This window comes from Cinclus cinclus, chromosome 9 (assembly GCF_963662255.1).
Source record: "Cinclus cinclus chromosome 9, bCinCin1.1, whole genome shotgun sequence".
Taxonomy (NCBI): domain Eukaryota; kingdom Metazoa; phylum Chordata; class Aves; order Passeriformes; family Cinclidae; genus Cinclus; species Cinclus cinclus.
In genome coordinates this window covers 21,671,924-21,688,787 of record NC_085054.1, presented here as the reverse complement: position 1 = coordinate 21,688,787, position 16,864 = coordinate 21,671,924, and the positions used below count along the sequence as shown (strand labels likewise).

The window sequence follows — 16,864 nt, the reverse complement described above, 5'->3', positions numbered from 1 at the left end:
TGAACCCAGCAGAAACAGTTAAAACTGCTTGAATTCTTGTTCTTAACTTTTACAGAGAAATGCATATTTTCTGCATTTGGCTCATCCCACCATTTATTAGCTGGGCTGATGCAGCATGGGCAGGAGCTGTATGAGAGAAAGCAGTTTGGTTAAATGCCAGCTCTCAGGGTTAGCTTGTCTCTGAAAGTTTGGGTTTCACTTCTCCCTAAGGGGATGCTGCCTTTTAACTACCCAATGTCTTCTGGAAAAGCCTGGCAGAGGCACTCAGCAGTCCTCAGGCTTCAGCCAGTGCCCTTCCACGTGCCTGCTTCCACCAGGCATTCTCCTGGTGCTTCTGGCATGATTTCCAGGGTGGAAATTGTATACTGTGGTTTGCACAGAGAGTTTTCCAAGAAATCCGAAAAATGTTGTTTGGATAATTCAGAAACCTGACTTACTAATGCAGCGTATTATGCCAATATTTTCCAACCTTTTGTTCTCTTACAACAACCTTAGTTATACACACTTGCTGGAAAAATTATGTCTTAAAGACTTTTTATCCTCATTGATTAACAATAAAACTCTGCGAGTTGGTGGTAAGCTTTAGGAAGGAAGCTGTGATTCTTTTTCTGATTATGCTGCTCACAAGAAAGATTGTAAGTTTATTCAGGCAGAAATATGGAAATGTTTTAAAGTTTTTTGTGTATTCTTCTACTACGTCTCTTAATTCTGAGTGATTCTTTTTCTCAAATCAATATCCCCAATGCTACTTAAAATATGTGTTTGCATTTTTGTGACAAGGGATAAAAACTATTTCTGTATTAAATAAATCTAATGGAATTTTTTTTTTTTAATTTCTGCTGTAATAGGAACTTGGGTCAAGTCTTCATATTACAGGCTGGTGTAATACAGCCATTACGGAAGCAATTACATAGTTTTTTATTCTAAATATGAAACATCCATGTAAGAATCTGTATTTCATTCAAAAATAGAGAACAAAAACTCAGACCTGCTGAATGAGACTACAGGTTTCTAGGACAGGGTTACAGCATTGGTGTATCAGGGAAAAGCAAGTGGCACAGACTTGTGCAAGACTTTTGACACTGTCCCACATGACATCCTTGGGACCCTGACAGGCTGGAGAGATGAGCTGTGTTCAGCTTCAACAAGGCCAAGAGCAAACCTCTGCATATGGGTTGTGGCAATTCCAACATGGTTGCAGGGAATGGATTGAGAGCAGCACAAGGATTTGGGGGTGCTGGTGAAGGAAATGCTCAGCAATGTGCACTTGTAGCACAGAGATGCAGCTGCATCCTGGGCTGCATCCAAAACTGTGGGCAGAGAGGATTCTGCCTGTCCACCCTGCTCTGGTGTGTCCCCTGCAGAGCAGCATCCACCTTTGGGCCCTCCAGGGTAAGAAGGGTGTGGATCCTGTTGGAGGGAATCCAGGGGAGGTCACAGGGATGCTCAGAGGGCTGGAGCACCTCTCGTGCAGAGACAGGCTGAGAGAGGTGGGGCTCTTCAGCCTGGAGTAGTGAAAGCTCTGTAAGAACTTCGGAGCCACTTCCAGTACCTAAAGGGGTTACAAGAGAGCTGCAGAGGGACTTTTACAAGGGCTTGTAGTGACAGGACAAGGGAGAATGGCTTTACACTGAAAGGGGAAGGCTTACATGAGGCATAAGAAAGACATTGCTCACTGCGAGGCTGTGGCACTGGAACAGGCTCCTGGGAGAAGCTGTTTGTTTCCTGGCCATGTTCAAAGTCTGGATGGGCTTTGAGCAAGCTGGTGTTAGTGAGGAGACAGGGAGGTTGGCCTGAGCTGATCTGCAAGATCCCTTCCAACCCAAACCATTCATGAGTCTGTGCCACAGATTGTGTGTATTCAAGGCTGTGACTTGCTGCCGCTTAAAAGACATTCATGCCTGTAGTGAATCAGCTTATCACCAGCCTGTAAACTGTGTTTGGAGATGGACTATATATTTAGAAAAAAGTCTAGAAAATGAGAAAGATGCTTCAGCCTATTTGAATTATATTTGCTGTGCGTATTTTCTGGATATATCTTTTCACCATTTCCCTGTGAAATTTGTGTTGCAGAGTGGGATTTAGCACAGAGGGACACAGAAGGGTTCAAATGACTCAGGTTTTCCTCTGACACCCTCAGCCTGGTTTAGCCTTTTGGTTTAGCCTTTCTTTTGGTTACTGCTGCAGGATTTGCAACCTCTGTAATGCTGTATCACATATATGGTACATGCTTTTGTAAGAGCAGTCCTTTAGGGGTCTTTTCAACAGAGGTTCAATGGAGACAATCACAGAGCAGAAACTTTAGGCTTTGTCCTTGGGTTGCATACATTGAGATCCCTGATGGTGAGTGCTTGTAAGATCCTGGTAAATGTGGTCTTTAGCATTTGGCAGCAGTAGCCATCGGAATCTCCAACATTGGTGTACAGTGGTTTTGTGCATGCAGTGTTTCATTTTTCTCTTTGTAGATATGTTTATTAAGGCATTACTCAATCACAAATTACATTCAGAAATATGTACTACTTGAGGATTGGTTTTGGCAGCAACACAATTAAATGGTTTGTGAAAAAGCTACTATAAATAATGAGAAAACTTGTATTATTCTTTGTGCAGCCATTTTCTGATTCATCAGAGTTAGACTGTAAAATCTATAATAACATTATAGGTAGTGTTATATATAAACCACCATATTCAAGAGTTGGTATTTTTTCAAACCACATTAATAAAAGAGTCTATTTAGAAGATTAAATCCTTAAATCTCCATCTGTGCCTGCATTGTTGTTATGTCCCACTTAGCAGATAGTTATGGGGAAACTACATGGTGTCAAAAGCTTCTCATTGTATGGCTCTCTGTGATGTTTCCTCTTGAATGCCTCTATCTTCTTGTCACACTCAGAAATCACAGCTTCTGCCTTGCCAGTGATACACAGTCCAAAGATCTATTTAACTGCTTTTTGCTTATGACCATTTTGAAAAGCAACACGAGGCTAAAAATACTTTATTGCTGAAGAACTGCAGCTATAATGTTTTAAGACTTCGTAGGTTACAGTTTCTTTGGTTAGCATAAAAAAGTTAATTGGAGATAACTTTGATAATGACTGTGCTATGAATTCACTTCATTATAGTATTTTTCCTAATATTTCATCAAATATTGTGTACAGTAACTTCATAAATGTCTTACAAGAACGTTGCCTTACAAGATTGTTGTCACTCTATATCAAAACATCATCATGACCTTTAATACTTTCTAATATAATAATTGGATACAACTTGTAATTTTTATCCAAGTATTAAAACCTAATATCTTCATTTGAGACAAATTCTTCTTTTTATGCTAGTCTCCAAGTTTTTAGCCAACTGGAAACTCTCTTCTTTCTCTCTGTGATTACCAATAAACTTTGTATGCTCGGTACTTGATCCATCTCTTTGATATTCTCCTTGCACAAATTTGCAGAAGTATTTAAAATGAAGCTTTATTTTTAGAAACTGAACAGTATTCATGTCTGCAGAGAAGAACCTTGTGAATAATGAGGACTTGGTACATTTTTTAGAAGCTTTGGTACATTCATCAAGTTGTCCAGCTTCTGTCATTTGAAGTCAGTTCTTTGGAACAGGGTTTCATGATGCTCTGAGGGAGGCTACAGTTCTCTCACCACCACTTGCTTCTGTGAGCTTCTAGTTCTTAAATTGGATTCTGTCAGGTGTCATTTAAATGAAGCTAATACTGTGATTTTTAGGAGAAGTTTGTGTTTCCCAGACTGTGCTATTACCATTGTAAAATGATTCTTTCTTAAGGGAAGATAATAGCATGTGTCTGAGTTCACCTGCAGGATGCAGAAATTCTGTATTTTTGTGGAAAAGATGCAGATCCCTGCAATGTCAGCGTGGCCATAGAGGATGGAACCACACGGTGCTCATAACCTGGGGATCACCAAAGGGGCTGATGGAACAGCCCTGCGAAGCCCCTTGAGGACCTGTGTCTAAGGCTAGCCAGGCTGTGGCAATTAGTGTTTCACAAGGTAGGAAGGAAAATGAGGGAAGCAGGCAGGCTTGGAAGTGGTTGGGAAGGCAGGAGCAGTGGGGTGGAGGAAGGAGACAGATGGCAGAACTTTCTGCTTGCACCATTCCCCCCCGAGCGCTGAGGACAGGAGTCCCGAACTTGAGGAAGAAACCCACAGGTAGCTCAGACGTGGGGTTGGTTGTGCTGATCAGGTTCTTCCACACGGTGATCCCGGGAAAGCAGCAGAGCTCTGCTCGGGAGGGACCGGCCACGAATTCTGTTCTGCAGCTGCCCTCGGTGTCTCCCGCACGGGTAGGGGAGCGCCCTGCATTGCCCGATGGGGTCGGCATCAGCGGCCGCAGCAGAGTCCTGGGGAAACCGCGGGGTTCGGGGTTCTGCCAGCCATGGGCTCAGGTGGGGACGGGCAGGCTGGCACCTCGCAGGTGAGGGAGCTGCTCCTGTGCTGACCGGCCAGGAATGGCCGCTCTTCCACTTTGGAGAGGCTAAAAAATCTCGAAAGTGAGCAATCTCAGGCAGGCTGGACAGGATGGTGGGTCCAGTGGGCAGAAGATGTGCTGGGGAGGTGGGGGACATTCCTTGCTGGGAGCTGGGATGTGCTGAGGACCGCTGTGAGAAGTCCCTGTCGGATTGCTTAGAGGTTGCGTTGGGCGATTCCCCTTTTATTTTCTGGAAAAGAGGACCAGGGAGAGAAGCCTTTTGTGGGTAAAAATGAACCAGCAAGGGGTTAAAAAAACAACATAAAAAGTTAAAGACAATATTGCTGCTGTGGGTGATGTGTGATGCTGAAGTGGTGTACGTGAGCCAAGAAGGCACAAGAACATTGCCGCTTTCTTTTCAAGACTTCCTTACCCATTTCACACTCATTATAACCCAGAAATGCAAAATGATATAATGTATATGTGAAAAAAAAATACCATGCTTTTGGAAGCTTGTACAACATAACAAGAGATGTGTGAGGGGGTTTTTTGTTTGTTTGTTTTTGTTTGTGGCTTTTTTGGTTGCTTTTTCTTTTTTTTCAATCTTACCATAGCATTTAATTTTGAGATACTAAAAGCACGTGTGTAATTGTGGCAGAGAAGCATTTCTGCATACCAATTCTAGGTTGAAAAAAATAGTGTTTTCTGTGAGGGGAGGTTGGGGTTGTAAGAAGTAGTTGTACTAGTTTTGTCATTGTGTTGTTAGATGTTTATGTGCTGTTTGGTCTCAAACTGTACCACGAACATGGGCAATGCATTGCTATTATTGAAAAAGTGCAAAAGGTGCCTGGCAGGAATTAAATGTGTAACCACAGAGGATATAAGCCTAAGTGCACTGGTCGTTACAGAAGCATTCATTTAACATTTGTTATAAGCTACTGTTGGTTTTTTTATAACTAATAGGGGAACAGTTTACAGCTGATCTACTGCATAGAGAAAAAGAGCTTGTAGCTTCAGATGGAATACTTGCAGCCTCAGGCAGTTTTGCTAATGCTTTCTATTACGAATAAATTTAATAGTGTGCATTAAAAAGGATGTGTATTTAAACCTTTATGGTCCATACCATGTTAGGTGGAATTACAGTAAATTGCTACATTTCATTTCTGTAATTATCTTATAAACTGCTAGTTGATATTTTCCTGAAGTTTATGTTGAGGACATTTTAACACCAGTTGTATTTTGGACAGCTTGCGTAAGATTATTCGATTGTCTCTTAGGGGTATAAAATTACATATATTTATTTAAAAAAAGAGAAAGATACCTATTAAAAAAGCATGAGAGCTGCACACCTTTGGATGACTCTGTGGAGAAGGGAGGGATCATGATCACCTCCTGTGCTGTGATTGTGAGCTTGCACAGAGCAATTTTCCTATCACTAATAGTTCTGGAAATGTATGTTTATGAAACGTGGTCTTCTCCTTTTATTTCATTTTTTTCCATTCCTGTAGGAACTTGGAAGTAACAGCCCTCCGCAGAGGAACTGGAAGGGAATTGCTATTGCGCTGCTGGTGATTCTAGTTGTTTGTTCACTCATCACTATGTCAGTCATTCTTTTAACCCCAGGTAACCTACTTCTTTATTTTATCTTATTAAAGGTGTATGATTCATAATGCAGTCATCAGAAGCAATGAATGTTAAAGTGTCTCTTGCCTTTAAGTATTTTTAACTTGTGGCTGTTGTAAATTTGGTGCCTGTAGGGACTTGGGGAGGTGCTGGAAGCCTTGCAGGTCAGAAATGTTGGGGGTTGGCAGTAGGTCCTTAGGATTGTGTCAGCCTTCAGGGAGCTATAGCAATCCTTTAGAGTCTCAGCAGGTGTGAGCTGACTTCAAGAGTTTGTTGTCGGTTTTTGGTGTAATTTCAGATTCACAGATGAGCTAAAAGAAACTTGTATGCCAAGGAAAACAGATTCTGAGAGTGCAGCTTCTCACTGAACCACGAACATGGATCTTCCATATGTACATGCACAAACTTCTTCCCTTTTTTTTCTTTCAGAAACAAAGAGGGGAAACTAATGGTTCAGCCACAGGAAAAAAAAAATGAAGAGGGCAAAAAGTAGATAAAAAGAGTGAACACTGCCCTAGTTTTAAAGAAAAAAAAAATTGAATCCTTTTGCCAGTTTTAAAGTTAGATGTAAAGTAACTGATTTGCATGGTATGCCTAGATAGTAAATTTTGGCCTGCAGATATTCTGCCATTCAAATGCTCATTTTGTTTAAAGAAGAAAGTTACTGGAGCTCTTTTCAGTTAAATGATAGCTCCAGGCTGTTTGGCCACCTGATGAAATGAGGGAAGCTGGCTGAGTCTGTGCATGAGCAAGTACAGCAGCAGAGTGCTGCTGCTTAAAGGAAGGTGGTAAGGCTCAATGGAAAAGGATCAAAAAGCTTTGCTTGTCAGAGGGGATGAGGCAGCTGGAAGGAGTATGCAGGAACACTATGGATAATCTGCTTCCTCTGTTTTGTGTATATATCTACTCCCTATGCATGGTGCTGTCCAAAATGACTGTTTGCTTATTTTCACTTAGATCATGTTGAGGAGAATAAAAGCAAAGTTGTGCTGCTGTAGTCTCAGTGAACAGGAGCCTTCTTCAGGGAATACCAAAAAAAGATATTTTGAGGGCACGTGGCAGTGTATCCTGGTACACTTTAAGACAGAAGATTGATTTTGTTTCCAAAAGAGGTAGCTTTGTTTTGAAGACTTGTAAAATATCAAGTATTTGCTGGAATCTACAATAATAACTGTCAGTTGTGGCTCTTATATCTATATAGAATTATTAATGATGTAAAAACATAAATTGAAGTCTTTGAAGGCACTCATGGAAAAAGAATAAACAACCTAGGGGAATTTAACTTTTTAAAAAAATATGTTAAAAAACCTCAGTGAATTGCAACATCTCCGAGGCTGTTTCAAAATCCAGAGATCTTGGTTGAAAACTTGTGTAAGCTGGGACCTACATTTCAGTTCAAGTCGTGCAAGTGAAAACTGGTTCTGTCAGCTCAGATGCTCTAAGATGTCCCATAGAGACTGTGAAGCTTGATATAAATAAAACCCCTTCTCCCAGAAGGATCTGGGTCTGTAAAACTGTTCTTTCTTGTGGGTTGGAAAGCTGTGGAGGTGCATTGTAGGACAGGTACTTGCCCTGTTTTGGTCCTAATCATTGCTGTTCCCCCTTCACTTTCATTATTAATTTGTTTGATTATTATGAATTAAGAAAGGTTTTATTATGAATTAATAATATGGTTTGGGAAGCAGATATTTGGCTACTCTGTTGGTCTGCTGGGAGGTACCAAGCACTACAGCTGAAGCTGCTTTGTGTGGATATGTGTTAAGATCACTTTGGGATGTCCAGTATTTGAGGGGAGGAAAAAAGTAGAGACTCCCTCACACCTTGCTGTTGTGGAGAGCTCGGTTCCAAGTTGATGCCAATTTGTTATTATAAATATTTGGGTTTGAAAATCCTTCTCATAAAATACAATAGGTCTGAATGAAGATATTCAGTGCAAATGTCCTTTGTTACCTTGGGATGTTTCGGCATTCATTTCTAGTACTATTCTGAGCATCTGAGAGTTCTCTCCCTCTTTAGTTCTGCCTGTACGGATGGGTGCTTTTTAGATTTCATGTAAATTCCCCTAAACACTGTACATCATGCTGCTTCTTTTTATGGAAGTGATGATAATTTTAGATGGTTATTGCTCAGAAGCCTGATTGTTTCACTGATATTTTTTGGAGGCAGAAGTGTCCTTACTGATATGCCAAACACAACAGCAGTGATCTCTTTTGCCTGCAATTATTTACACATTGTTTTGTCCACAATATAAGAAACTCTTAGGCCTCTGTACACCAACAGTTGTCATTTGACTTCTCTCAAATTTTGAGCAGCAGCTTTCCTGCTTTTTAACAGAGGGATTAAACAGAGGGATCCCATGCTTCCCTGTGGGATGGCACGTTTTTAAAAGAAAGTGCAATTCATTTGCAAAAGACTTCAAAGAGGCTTTACCTTCCACTAAAGATAAAAGCTGTATTAAAACTAAAAGGAAATTTTTAATTTCCTTTTTGTATTATCTTTTCTTACATAAAATGTAACTTGACTATATAATACTAAGCAGGATCTCAGTGGAAATAAGAGGTGTATTTTGACCTATTAATATCTTAGTTTTGTTCAAATCTGAAACCTCTGTGTTACAATTATGGTTGTGGGTTGAGTAAATGTGTAGTACCTACAATATTAGTAACATTTCTGTTCATTTTATCTTGTTTTTCATCTATGATAATACTCAGAATCTTTATAAATATCTTAGTGTTCTCAACAGGGATATGGAAGACTGGAAGAATGGATCACCCAGTGATGTAAAACATTAGTGGCAGAGTCTGAATGAACTCTCAGCCCAGTAACCACTTGTTGGGGCTCAGGAACTCTCTGTGAGCTCCCATGAACTAAGGAGTATATTAAATAAAGTCCATTTCTCCCAGCAAGTAGAAATTGCCACACTGCTCCATACCTGGGAGTGGAAGGCTTGCAGACAAATATCCCTGCTGGTTTTCTTCAAAATTAGAATAGGGCAATAATAAAGAAAGTGGAAAAAGTTGAAAGTTTCAGAACAGGAGCCTGACTGTCCTCTGGGGCAACTGCATTATGACTCTAATGATTTTTGTTTAATATTTGGAGAGGATTGCTGGAGAAGTATTTAAGAGAAAACAAAAGAAAATACCCTGGGAAATAAATATATCTTTATTTTGGGAATTAGTGGCCAGTGCAGAGATTGCAGAGATACAGGTGACTGTCCATGAGATGCCATCACTTGGTTTGCATGTCAGTATAAATATAACACAGGCACCTTTCTTCTTCTGCTTTTGTTCTATTTCCTGGTTTTGAGGTTTCATCTCACACCTGCATATACTGAAATAGTCTTAGGTAGATTTTTTAGATATCAGTGCCTTTAAACCATTCCTGCCTTTGAATCAACTTGTCCTTGCTTTGCATCATGACAGTATGTTCCACACTGTAGGGATTATGTGAAGACCTATCTGATCAACTATTGTTGGTCTTTATTTAGAAACTGACAAATGTTCAATTGAAAGTATTATCAGCTGAAAGCTTTTATATGAAAACCCACTGAAGAACAGCCTAAGAGTTGTATGGATTTGGCTTCCCCTGTACAGGTGTTTTGCCACAACACTTAAAGCTGTTTTTTCCTCTTGGGACTGACAGTAGTTGTATCTTCATGTTAACTTACAGTTTCTGAAGGTGTGGAAGATTCAAATGCTTTTTCTAGGACTCCCTTACTGAGCTATGGATGTTGGCATTTAAACCATGCCTGCTGATATGTGCACTTACTGCTGAGCAAAGTGGCACCTACCTCTAGTCATAGACTTGTGGAAAACTCACACATGATGGGAAAAAAAGGACACCTTTCCGGAAAAATTACTTCAGAGAACATTTAGGTCAGACAAACAGTCAGCAAATGCATTTTGTGGAAAGTATTGAGTAAAATCAAGCTCTGGGAAGAGAATCAGTTTGGATTATGACCAGTAGATAAACTGTTCAGGGTTAGGACCAGCCTCTCCATACCCTCTCTCATACTACTTTTAAAGGAAAGGAAAGCAAACCACAATTTATTTTTTTTGGGGGGGTGATGTGATGTGGATATTCACTGCAAGAAGTTTCAGTTTCTGCTCAATTCTGTATAGACCCCCTGTAACTACTGTAAATTGGCAGGCAGGTTTTGATATCCAACTATTTTCTGGCAAGTTTTCTTCCTTTGTCATGATAATACAAAGTGAGATATGAAAATTCCCAGTTACACCTACTAGCTTGCATACAGTTTACTAGTAGTGTTTTTCCACTTTTCAGATGGCATTTAACATCAGGCCTTTATCCTAATTCCTAGTGTCAATTTTTTTTTTTCCACAGAAAAGTCAGTGGAGAGCTTCAGTTAATGGCATACTACAGTACATAATTATTAGTTTTATTTGCTAAGTCAGAAGGTAAATTTTATGAGGTGCTTAGACTATGTTTAACCTGCAAAAATAATATCCTATAAACTCATGAAAAGTAGGAAGGACATTAATTTCAAGTTTTGGAGTCTTCTAGTTTAGTAAGCACACACAGCTTTGTCCCTTTGAATTAATACATACCAGTATTTGAACTGGTTTTTAATTGAATGTACAGTTCATTCAAAAGTAGTCATTTAGTCTTTAGCATTTGATTTTGTTTGTATCTTCTGTGAGGTGTCATTTGTTATACATAAATATGAATATAATTTCAGATGGAAATACAGAAACCTGTAGTAAACAACATGAGAACATTGAAATATCATTCCTTCAAGGAATAATTCAGTAAAATTTAAAATGGAAATGAAAAAGAGATAGTAGGCTATTTTGTAATGTTATAAATACAGAGCAGTAAAAGGAAGTCTTTAAAATAAAACAAGTACATCCTAGAATCAAAGATTAGTTTGGGTTGGAAGGGACCTTAAAGATAATCTCATTCCACCCCCCGTGCCATGGCAGGGACACCTTCCACTATCCCAGGTGGCTCCAAGCCCTGTCCTGGTTCAGGACACTTCCAGGGATGGGACAGCCACAGCTTCTCTGGGCACCCTGTGCCAGGGCCCCACCAGCCTCACTGGGAAGAGTTTCTTCCTAACACCCAATCTAAACCTGCACTCTTTCAGTTTAAAGCAATTTCCCCTTGTCCTGTCAATCCACAGCAGTCCAAAAGTCCCTCTCCAGCTCTCTTGGAGCCCCCTTAGGTGTTGGAAGGTGCCCTAAGGTCTGGCTGGAGCCGTCTCTTCTCCAGGCTGAACAGTCTCCAATCTCCCCCGTGGCAGAGGTGCTGCAGCCCCCTGAGCATCTTTGTGGCCTCCTCTGGACCTGCTCCAACAGGTCCATGTCCTTGTCACTTGGAGAAGAGCTACCAACAATGCATTCCAGGAACCTTCTGTGCTGGTTATGCCCTGCTGTCAATACCAGGAGGTGGTGGGGTGGCTGAAGTCACCCACGAGGACCACATGGGCTTGTGGCTGTGGGGACACTCCCCTCAGCTTCCAGCTCGGGTGGCCTGCAGCAGCCCCCGAGGGGACTGTAATGTCACCTGTTCCTGTCCCCTCTGTAATCCTGACCCGTCAGGTCAGCTCCTCATCCATCCTCAGGCATAGCTCCGTGCATTCCAGCTGGTCCCTGACACAGAGGCCACCCCCTCCTGTTCTGCCCTGCCTCTGAGTATAAACGTGGTGGGGTACAACTAATCTGTGCTGCTGCCCAATAAACATTAACCCACTACTGTTTTGAGGGCTCCCATGATGTGTAATTCATGCTGTTGCAGATAAACTGGGCATCTGAGATACTGGCACAGGGCAAAGGTAGAGTTAAAGGTTATAAACACAGCTCTGTTTTGGTTAAAACAGCATTAGAAAAATAATTACTTCTAAAACATTCTAGTAAAGCTGCTTGAAGATGCCTTTTTTTTGTTGAGTTTACAAATGCTAACCGTAATTTAAAACTTACTTTAAAATCCAATTTATATAGAGATTTCTTGCCAGGGATATGATAGAAAACAGAGAGCAGAGGTGGTGTTCCTTTCTTCTCTAATAGCCTCCCTGTACTCAGCTGATGTATTGTTTTAGTGATTTTTATTTAAGCAGTTGAAAAAAATCTATCATAGGTAAGGCAATCTTTGGCAACATAACAGCTTGTGTGAGCTTGATTGCTAGTTGGCAAACTGGCAGGAAATAAAGGGTCACAATAAGTAGAAACAGACTCAGGTAAGGTTAGAAGGGAAACACATTTGGAATTATAAACAGCATCAGGACCAGGGTGTGTTGAATCAAAAAAGGTGATGGAAAACAGCTTGTCAAGGGTAGGTTGTCAACAAGGTTATGGAGAAAGGGGATAACGGGCCTGTGAAGAGCCCAGTGTTTGATGCTGCTAAGTCAGAGGCAGCGTTTTGAAGACACAGGAATGTATTTATGGAGCTGAATAGAACACACATAACAACATGTGCTTACTTTGAAGATAAAAACACAGTGTGAGGCAGGAGCAAGAGCTAACAAGGTCCCATGATGTGTAAACAGAGGGATTAGGTATAAATCAAGAGAGATAATGTTGCTCTGCTGTAAAGCTCCAGTAAGACTGCAAGTGGTGTATTGTGTCCCATGCTGGACTCGCAGATATATATAAAAAAAAAAAAAACCACAAACCTAAATTGACTATTTTGATTCCTGGAAGGTAGAAAGAGGACAAAAAGCTTATTTAAAGATTAGAGTGTTTGTCTTACGAGAGAGGACTCTGCATGCTTGGCCTTACAAGACATGAAGTACAAGAAGAGTTGATGGCAGTGGGTGAGTGCTTCCCAGAGCCCTGCTGCCACTGGGAGGGAGCTACGTGCACAATGCAGCAGAGCTGGGGTGTGAGCAGCTGGCATGGCCTTGTGTCCATTGTAAATTCATGATGTGCATTGAAAGGGAGTTTCTCTTGCACCTTATTAATACCAGCTGAAGTGACTGCAGCAGGCAGTGCTTACATTTAAAGGTAAAAATATCACAGTGCTGTCGATTCCAGTAAGCCTTCAGCTGGCTTCTAATTGAGAAATTTGGCTGAATAAAGACCAATGGCAAAACTATTGACTGACTTTATTCTCTTTGAAGGGTCACATTTTCATCCAAAATGTATTACAGTTTATGACCTTTGCAAAGCAGGTTTCTTTGTTAAAAATGTCCTGGTAACATCGTGGGTTGACATAAAGCTGAGATGGCTGCTTGACTGCTGTGAGAACAGACACATACAAAAAGAGTATCTGTCATCACAGCACTGTTAATAGCAGTAAAGACAAAAACCTGCCTAACTCAAAGTTCCTCTTGTGGAGAAGGAGAGAAAAGCTCATAGAGAAGAGAAAGAGTGCAGTAATTCATGGTAACCTGCCCAATAACACAAAATTATTTTAAAAACCTGGCTGGGCATTGAGTGGTTGTGTGGGAGGTGCACAGGTGCATCTTTTTGCAAAGGCACAGGCAGCAAACAGCAGAGCTTTTGGCAGCTGCTGTTCTGAACAGCCTAAAGCAGTCAGGAGAAGTGCAAGCTGCTGCCCTCAGTGATTGTCGCTTGGAAACTTTGTGGGTTTATCTTTTGACACTAAAACTTTTGCTTTGTTAGCAATGGTTCAACATTACCACTGGTCACTATTGAATCTTCACTACCTATTTATTTAGCTTACAGCCCAAGAACACATGTTTAGAGAGCTTATTTTTAATTTTCTGAAGTGTGGAGATGATTTTAGACGCAGGAAAATGGTTTTGTTTTATTTTGTTTTGTTTGGTAAGTCAGTGTTGGCTCATGTTCAGGAGCACAATATTCCTGGGTTCTGTCATGTTTGTGAAAAACCCAAGGCCATTAGGCAGGTTATGTTGTTCACTATACAGCAAGCACAGGCTGTAAAAAGTGCACATAGATTTTTTAAAATTTCATTTTAAACTGTTGAATAGGTGGAGTTGGTTCCAAATTTACTTGCAGGAGTTTTTCATCTAGTTTCTCTCAGTGTAAGGTACTCAATATGGCAACATCCTTTGGCTGTCAGGAAATTTTGGTATTGGTTTGTAATTTTTTGTGGTGTGGAGCTGTGGTAAGAAAGAGCTTTGCTGCAAAATTCCCAATATAATAGATAGCCAAACACTAAATCTTGTAGCTTGCCTGTCCAAAAAGTTAAAAATTCTTTGCTTTCTGAAGCTTTACGCAACAAAAATTACACTCTTCCTTGTTGTGAGAAAAAAAAAAGGCAAGATATTGTTACCAATTTCGACAGGATTTCTGGTTCTGTAATTCCAGTGTTTTGCAAGCAACACTTGAGTATATTGTTTTCAATAATTATCTAAAATGATGTTGTTGTATTTATTTTAGATGAACTCGCAAATTCATCAGAAAACAGATTATCGTTGGAAGATCTCTTCAGAAAAGAGTTCATAGTTCATAATCCAGAAGCCAAATGGATTAATGGTAAGTTTATAAACTCTCACTTAATTTGAAACTAGGTAAAATTTTTAGGTATTGAATTATATTATCCAGTCACTGAGAAAAAAAACACCCGTTAAAATTTCAAACCCTCTTGAAATTGGCCAGTGTCCCAGTTTTCCTTGTTGCTCTGAATCACGTCTCTTTCATTAATTTTTGAAGTGGCTTTCTAATTTTAAAGCTCTGTCTAGTAGAAACCCACTAAAATTATCTGTTCATGCTCCTGACTCAGTTGGAAGCAGTAATGAGGAATTGTGTTTAAGAGCTGAATCTTGTTTGTGGATTCACAAAAAGATCAACTCTGTTCATATCTGAACTTCGGGATTTGAGAACTGGTTCTCTTCACATCTAGAGAAGACTTGAATATTTCAATATATTTTTACAGTCATAGTAACTTTCTGATAGCTACAAATTGTATTTCGTATTCTAATTTATTAAATGATTTGTGCATGGCATGCAGATTTCCTCCAACATTAAGCAGTTTCAATGTAAAAAAGAAAACAAATTCAAACTCTTTTTTTTTTTTTTCCGACTCATTGACTTCCTTTTCTCTTGATGCCATGCCTGTTCACTTTCTCTCTGTTTGTAAGAAATGTGCACATAGTGCAGTAGCAGCTGTCTGGTTTGTGTCATTATGGTAATCTGGGTGTTACTGCAGCTGATAGAATCAAAGGAATGACAGCAGGATCTGTGCAAAACTGGGCAAGGCAAAACTGCTAAGGAGTGCTCTGTGCAAGGCAGGAGTCTGGCAGTCTGGTGGCTGTGTGTGTAAATTCAGAATGACTTTGCATGGAAATAATGCTTCAATTTTATCAACTTTGGAATTCAACTATAACTAGAGCTGCTTTACTTAACAGGGAGCTGAGTGATTGAAATATTGCTTTATTATAAACTGAAGAATGAAGTGGGTAGAATAAGGGAAAGTTCATTTAAAAGCAAAAGCATGAAAAGGAGAAAAGTATGGTCAGTCTTTTTTGTTCTTTTTTCAGGACCTGCTTTGGTGTTACTTGTTACCCATTAGTTTAGGGCTAAGAGAAGGATGCTCAGTTTAGTTTCCTGCCCCTCCCTTTCCCCAGCTCTCACCTCTCGTCTCACCTCTCTGCTGAGTTGCCCTTAGTTTCTTCTTTGGACTGGTTCCTGTCTGCAGTCAGTGCAAAAAAAAAATGATCCTGGGTAAAGCTGGAACAGTTCTGTTTCCAAGAGGAACCATTTCTTGTGTTTGGCAGAAAACTCTTTTCCTGTAAGTATGTTTGCTAGTGAAACCATAAAGCAGTTTTCAATTCATTTTTGTTCTCTGCTAAATTCACAAAACAGCTGCCTCTGACCCCACCCTGTGTGAAGGTCATTGCTCCTAATTGTCAAATAAAGTTGCAACAGACCCAGTATTGTAAACGAAAGTGGTCACTGAAAGCAGGTAAGTACATAGTGGAAGAAGATCACTATGCTGGTTCCATCTATTACTCTTGTTACTTAAAAAAATCCATGAGATTATTCTCCTAAGAACTCTAATAGTTCTTCATAGCATGTGCATGATACTCTATGCATAAAAATAGTACTAATTTCAAAACCCCAGATAATAAAATTGAAAGGCTGTGGATGGAGTTACATTAAATAACAGTGATGCTATAAAACATGTAGTTTATTGTATTTCTTAACTCTCTTCTGCAGCCTGTAATAAGAGCAAAGCTTCTTTTATGAGTTTTTCAGATGTGGTGAAAATAAATCTAGAATTTGATGCTAAACCCTTGCTTGGATACAGATTTCTCCTGTAGTCTTCAAAGCCCATCTTAAAGAGCTCCTAAAGTGAAATATATTTTTATTAGCATCATGACAAAAATGCAATTTGCGTTAGTATCACACAAAATATTGCTGTAAACAATCCAGTCTAAAAGCTATGAGATTCTACAGGTGTGAACTTTTCCATCTCTTGAAAACAATATTAGAAATGCTATTTTTAGAGAAAGACTCTGTGTTTTATTAACAGTACATTTGTACTTATATCCAGTTTTTCTGCAATGTTGGTTTTCTGGGTCAATGTGAAAACTTCTAAGATGCAGTTAGGTGTTCTCCTGAGTTTACTGGCCAAAGAAACAAAGAAGTCCAAGAGTACAAAAAAAAAAAAAAAAAAGAGAAAAGAAAGGACATTTTGTTTATTAGAGTATGTGTGTGTAGGAGAAATAAAGAAAAAGTGGGGGTAATTAAGGATTTTTCAATTTTTTAGTAATTTTTTTATTAACACAGGAAAAAAAAAAGTATAGGTTTGGTATTTTTTTACATTTTCTTTGAAAATAGCCAGTACAGTTAATGATATCCAGTATCTTGTACAATTAAAAAACCAAAGGAATAGTCTTGCAGAGCAGCATTTCTTCTTC

General features: G+C 39.7%; 1 protein-coding gene across 3 annotated transcripts in view; it reads left to right on the top strand.

The window, feature by feature from the left end:
- Positions 1–6,017: 6,017 nt before the first annotated feature.
- DPP10 (dipeptidyl peptidase like 10) overlaps positions 6,018–16,864 on the top strand; it is a 189,845-nt gene continuing 178,998 nt past the window's right edge. For 2 of the 3 annotated variants that reach the window (XM_062498735.1, XM_062498734.1), the window contains exons 1-2: positions 6,018–6,057; positions 14,382–14,477. In XM_062498735.1, the coding sequence (XP_062354719.1) occupies positions 6,033–6,057; positions 14,382–14,477 (121 nt within the window). In that variant the 5' untranslated portion in view covers positions 6,018–6,032. The remainder of the gene's footprint in view (positions 6,058–14,381; positions 14,478–16,864) is intronic. The other variant, XM_062498736.1, reaches the window with a different exon arrangement.